General features: G+C 44.5%; 1 protein-coding gene across 1 annotated transcript; it reads right to left on the bottom strand.

Annotated features, from left to right (window-relative positions):
• Window positions 1-379: 379 nt before the first annotated feature.
• LOC147885392 (cytokinin dehydrogenase 7-like) lies at window positions 380-2,600 on the bottom strand. The gene is made up of 5 exons (XM_087396501.1): window positions 2,005-2,600; window positions 1,690-1,817; window positions 1,269-1,532; window positions 890-1,152; window positions 380-797 (listed from the first exon to the last, which is right to left on the bottom strand). The coding sequence occupies exons 1-5, from the start codon at window positions 2,549-2,551 to the stop codon at window positions 479-481; spliced, it is 1,521 nt and encodes a 506-aa protein (XP_087252627.1). The 5' UTR covers window positions 2,552-2,600; the 3' UTR covers window positions 380-478.
• Window positions 2,601-6,290: the final 3,690 nt, after the last annotated feature.

Genomic DNA, 6,290 nt, shown 5'->3' with positions numbered 1-6,290 from the left:
TGGGTTAAGACTTAGCCAAAATTTAAGAATCAAAGATCCACTTAAGTGGTTGAGGATGGTCATGCATCTTTGCTCGTGCAAAGCATGGGTTCAGTACTCGTGTATATCTAATAATCATTGTTTTTCATCTAGATAGGCCATTGATGTACCCAAGTTTACTCACCAAGAGGTCCTAGTAGATGATTTGTTCCTTATGTGCCCAATGACAAGGAAATATTTGCCCTCTTTATAACTATATTAGTCTAATTATATTTCCTCATCTTATTTACCGTGATAATCTAAGAGATTGTGCTCTACATGTCTCATGAAAAGGCAATGTTAGAATACTAAAGAAAATTTAGTTAGTTAAAGTAGAAACCAATGAGAAGTAGCGCTTTGTAAAGCTTAATAGATCAAACACTAGAAATTGAAAGGAACATGAAATGGCTATACCTATACATGAAAGTCCAACTTGGGGTTATAGTCGTGGCATAATTAATCAGCGATTGATTCGGGGGAAGATTTGTTGGCCTGGAGACAGGATGGCGAGGGGGTCGAATTTGGCCTTGAGGGCCTGGAAGCGGCTCCATTTGGGCCCGAAATGGCGCTCCCACTCGGCCACGCCAGCGAAGTGAGGCAGGTAGTGCTTCACTTGGATGTGGGCTGCACGCGCCGCGCGCACCACCTCTTCGTTCTCCGCCACCAGACTCTCCACCCGCGGACCCGCCGGATACGGCGCGCTGAATCGCAGCAGTGCCACCAGATAAAATATCTCCTCCTCCCCCTCTGGAATCACCGCACAATTCCGACCATCCCATCTGCACCACAAACACAGCGAAATTAGCTCACGAATTTTGATACAGCAGCAGCACATATCAAATGTTCTCGCGCCTACTCCATTTCGACTTACTTGCTTTTGAGCATCGGGTAAACCAGCATTGGGCCCCCCACGCCTTTCCTAAGCTTTTGCTTGAATACCACCGCATCGAAAGCTTCAATTTGGCTTCTGGGAACGAAAAGGCAAAGCCAAGGATGAGGAGCTCCCCACACGCCAGCATCTCGGAGCTTGGGCTCTGCCTTATGCACTCGATCTAGGAACTCCTTGTACGTGACATCCACATGGAAGCAGAGCCCTCGTATAAAACGGAGAGACGACAACAAAGTATCCACCCTCTGAAGCGAAGCGTGCAATTATTTCACGTAAATTAGCAGGTCGTGCTACTACGACAATTACCAAGTTCGATCAGTAGAGTGTTTAAACTTTAGAAAACACAACGCTAACTTTTTACCTGTCCTAGGGTGGCTTCGTCCGCGTGATTGAAGTGTTTAGCAACCTCTAAACAGTAAAGTACAGGTCCAGCACCTATAGGGATGGAACGGTGATCCAGGTATGCACCCTCCGGCAAAGTAACTTGAGGCCATCCATTGATGGGATCGTTACTATTGGAAACAACAAAACCCTCTACGTAATCAAAAGTTTTCTCCCTCACTAGTGATTCTTGATCCCGTGTGTACTCTTTGAAGTCGGTGTAAACAACGCGTATCCATCTCACCTGACGGAATGAGAAAGTGCAGTCATTAGCAAAATAACTCGCCGTAGCCTTTCAAAACAAGAACAAAGACGGAAATTAAATCGCCATTACGTGCGGAAAAAGAACGGCCGCTCCAAGCACGACCTCCCTCAAAGAGCAACCATGAACCGGAACAAACCTTCTCTGGCGCTCGTTCCAGAATAATTCTTGCTCTTGTGATGATGCCGAACTGGCCTAGACCGCCGAGTGATGCGTAGAAAAGCTCGGAATTCAAGGAAGGGGAGCATGTCTTTGCTTCACCGTTCCCTGGGAAGCAAAAGAGCGATATGTATTAGATTGAAACACCGCTGCCAACGAGAATGGATTTGCAGCGATCCCATAATCCTATTCACTTTAGGGCGAAGATTAATATTAGTTCAAGACTGAAGTAGATGAATTTCACTTGCAGGCCTAAAGCAGCAATGGAAGACTGAACATTTGCAAAATGTCTTACCAGTTACTACATCTAGCCTCAGCACATTACTAATTAGAGGCCCGTATTTGAAAGTCTGGCCTCCCACGCCCGCATTTTGAAGCGTACCACCAACGGTGAGGTAGAGGTAATCCGTCCAACTACGCGGAGCAAGTGGCACCATCGAGTAGCGAAGCGTTTCGTCCAAGAGCTCAATCCATAGATTTCCTCCACTCACATCCGCATAGAACGTGCCGTCCGTGTCTCTACCCACGGAGATGGCATCCTTCAAACTGCGCATGTCAATCACAAGTCCGTTCAAGGCTTGAGCCTGACCTTGAATGGAATGACCGTTTCCCTTTGGGGCGACGGTAAGGTTTGGCATGCAAGATACAGCACGGACAAGTTTGGAGATATCATCGACGCAGGTCGGAAAGACTATGGCAGATGGCTTGTTGTGGTAGATACCTCCGAAATCTCGAGCTGCAGATTCAATGTTATCAAACTGAATAGATTTTTCGGACCTGAGGACAGACTGCAGGGAGTTGCGATCTGCCTTGGAGAGAGGGGAGCTGCAGGCGGCCACCATGTTGCCTGCCTGAATTCCACCTCTTGTTACGACGACCGTTTACAATCACTACTGCAATGCACTCGTTCATATCTCGTTGCTAGCAAGCCAAGGGTATATATAGGCATATCAAAGCATCGCCTGCTCCCCGATGGATGCAACACGCACCAGAAACGGTTGGAATTTGGAAAGCTTTGAAAAAGATCGGCGACGTGTTCTTTTATGAGAAACTATTTAGCATTAGAACTCTGACGCTAGATTTGAGTGCTGCAAATATTCCGTCTAATCAAGCCATGCCTCCCATCATTGCCGCCCTATGAAATTATTAGTGTACGTTGTTGGCGATTCTTCTTCTTTTGCGGCTGCTGCGTCCGCTCGCTCCTCCTTTTTTCGCCACGCATCAGCCCTTCCTGAAGCCCTAACGTCCGAAGTCCGACCGCCCCCTCGCGCCCCAAGCTTTTGAACAAAAACCCCCGTCAGTGCCCACCTTCCCTGCTTCCATTCGCTGCTGTCTCTCTATTATTTGGCCACTCACACCTTGTGTGTACTCGCAGATTCCCACAATACGTACAGCGATTGGATGGGTTGTCAACGCACTTCAGACAGACTAACAGCACAACGATGTCGGGATATGTAGGAGCCGGTGGTTCTTCCTTTCGTAGTTACTTGCGCGCCAATGGAAACCTAGTCGAAGAGCTGCAGAAATAGTTACATTTCGGCATACCAGTGCGATGATACCTCCGGCGGCGAGCTGGCTGGGTAGTGACTATCGCGGCAAAAGGCATAGCAGTAGACCGTGGTGGACAACAGATAAAATGAAAGCCAGAGCAGAGTTGCAAGCACACCGGGAGAAACCGGAGGCCCGGAGCCGGCGGAACTGTAGCTTATAATTGTTATACTGAAAAGACTCGTGACGTATGTACATCGTGATTTTCTAGAGACGAGAAAAATTATGAGTCTTCAACGCCACAATGCGTGGCCGTCGTCGTGCTTTTTCGAAGGATAAAGGTGCCAGAAGTTTGGAAGTTGGTAAGCTGGTATAGGCCTAAATCCTAGAGCTAGCCCGTAGCTAGCCTTCCGCCTTTCCGTTGAATGCTGAATCATCCGAAGAAACCGAACGTCGAACTGAGCAGGCTGGCACCAAAGCAGTCTTCGCTTTTCTTTTGTTTTGTTTAAAGATCAATGCAACGAAGCCACCTACTCCTGCACAGCGACTGAGATACCCGCGCTCGAAAGTCAGAAACTAGGGGTGAAAATGAGAGGCCTGGCCACCTCGTGAGGAATGAATTCCCCTAGATTTTATGCCGAACTCTCTCTCTCTCTCTCTCTCTCTCTCGTCTGCGGCCTCCCTTCGAAAGTTCGCCCCCGTGTCTGGTGTACTATCTGTTTGGGAGTGGAGTCGTAGTTTCCCATGGCAGCCGGCTGCGGCTCGCGTTCGCAAATGAGGCGGGTGGCGGAGGAGGTGATAAAATCCAAGAACCCTAAACTAGAGGAGCTTCCGCTTCCCCCCCCGGGCCCCTCCGTTAGTTAGTTGACAGGTGATAAAGCTTTATGATGAGAGCGATGATGAGAGCTCGGATTCGCAAACAATTATAAGATCTTTGAAAAGCACTGATGAAAACACCATCTGTCACCCCTGATCATGAGAGCCAACTTATTGCTTATCAATTCTGCACTAAAGCAACTTATATGGCAATATCACACGAGCTCGAGGGTCGGCTGTGGCCACTCCATAAAACTATGTGATTTATGCTTCCCCAACCTCTTATCATGACAACAAGAAAGTTATAGTTCCAGAATCCACACTAGGGAACATCGTTCTGTATATCCAATATTTACCATCATTGTTGCTCATGTATTCTTTCTTTTCTTTTCTCTTTCTCTTTTTGCCTTTTCACTCACACACTCAATGTATTCTTGCTAACATATATAGCAACAACTAACATTGGAGAACACCATGAGAGCAATCTATGAGTAAAGCATATATGGTTAAAAAGGATTTAATAATAAACCTAAAATCTCTCTCTCTCTCTCTCTCTCTCTCTCTCTCTCTCTCTCTCTCACACACACACACATACACACACCCCATATGCATCAATTGCAAAATAGGTTCTTCCAATTAAAAAGAATTTAAAAATGTATTAATTAGTGAAGAAATGAGCAAGCAAGGGGAGGGATAAAGAGGAAAATGATTAATGAGGAAGTTTCTCTATTTATGAGGGAGGGGGGCCCTCCCTTCTTATCATACCTATACTCTAAGTCTTTCACAACAACTTCATTTAGCCTAATGGTAAGACCTTGAGAGTGCATAGTATGTCATCTCCCCCTTGCATGAATTTAAAAGCTAGCCTAGGGTACTCCACCTAAGAAATCAATTGAATTTTTGTATCAATCCTTTTCAATTACCTTTCACCTTAGGTTAGTTTAAATATATGGAATAATTCGTTGAGACTAAGGGCCTTTAGAATAATTTGTAGAGATTAAGGGCCTTTAAAATAGGCAGATGGAAAATCTAGACCTGAGCACTAATGTAGGAATTAGGAGCCATTCGAGAGGTAAGACAATGAAAATAATTATTTGACATTGTATCAGAACATAGGGGATATAAAGATTTACCATAGAGTAAATCTTACAAAGTAAAACTTCATTTCATTTCAATTCTTACTATTATAGATGTATAGCCATGTGTATGTGTGAATAGAAGAAGTGGATAAGGAGGATGACTAGACTTCTTTAAAGAAATGATGTGAAGAGTCTTTGGGACTCTCTTGTATAGATTATGTGAATGTTGGCATCCTCAAATGTAGAAAAAGGTTGGGCATCTTGGAATAGAAGGGAGTTTATGATCATCTCTCTCCCCTCTTGTGTTGTATGCTTGTCTCTTCAATTTGGTATCAAAGCCAGTGAGCCAATGAAGATCCCCATGTAGCCATGAGATCTTGGTTGTGAGAAGATCAAGCAAGATTTAAAGTATAAATACAATCACATTAGCTCGTAGCAGTGCAAGGAATGCCCAGAAGTAGCCTCGAATAGCTATGAAGCTTAGTAGAATATAAGCAAGGCTTGGAATGTGCTCGTAAAAGGAGTTTAACCCAATTACAGAAATTGAAGGCAAACTTGTGTAACCATTTTTTGTGAGGTTTAGGGACTTTTCTGTATATAGGTATCTTGCATGACTCATAACTTATGCATTGCTCAATGGAATTCGGCAAACTTTGTCTTCAAGTTGTAGTACACATTCCAAATTAAACATGAGAGCAAAAAATTATGGAATAAGGATTTGGAATGAGATCGTCAAAGCATTACAAGTGCTATGTTGTATGTGAAGCATGCATCCTGAAGACTATAGGATATAGTAATTATTCAAAATCATCAAAATTTTGTTCTATACATACATGCAACCAAGTAATCATTCGAAAGTACACTACGTGAGCTGCTCCTCAACCCAGGGACATACCTAAATAAGAACATTAGGCATGGGTTAACGGGCCTCCAATGTTGTGCTAAAGTGATGCATACCCATTAGAGGGCACGCTCCATAACTTGTTTTTGATTTGTTGAAAACCAAAACGGATTGAAAATTTGGAATCCAAACTAGTGGAACAACTCCATGGTGGTCTTAAAACATTAATAGTTGTTGGTATTGGTATCTAGATTTACCCTAAAATAAAAGACAACGTGCCCTCACCCTGCAAACGCCTTGCAACCTGCATGCACCTTGGCGTGACCTTGCACAGACTTTGGTTTGCCATTGTCTTCT

Source organism: Dipteris shenzhenensis, chromosome 25 (genome assembly GCF_047967505.1).
Source record: "Dipteris shenzhenensis isolate YYH24624 ecotype China chromosome 25, Dip_SZ_1.0, whole genome shotgun sequence".
NCBI lineage: Eukaryota > Viridiplantae > Streptophyta > Polypodiopsida > Gleicheniales > Dipteridaceae > Dipteris > Dipteris shenzhenensis.
This window is presented reverse-complemented; position numbering and strand designations above follow the sequence as displayed.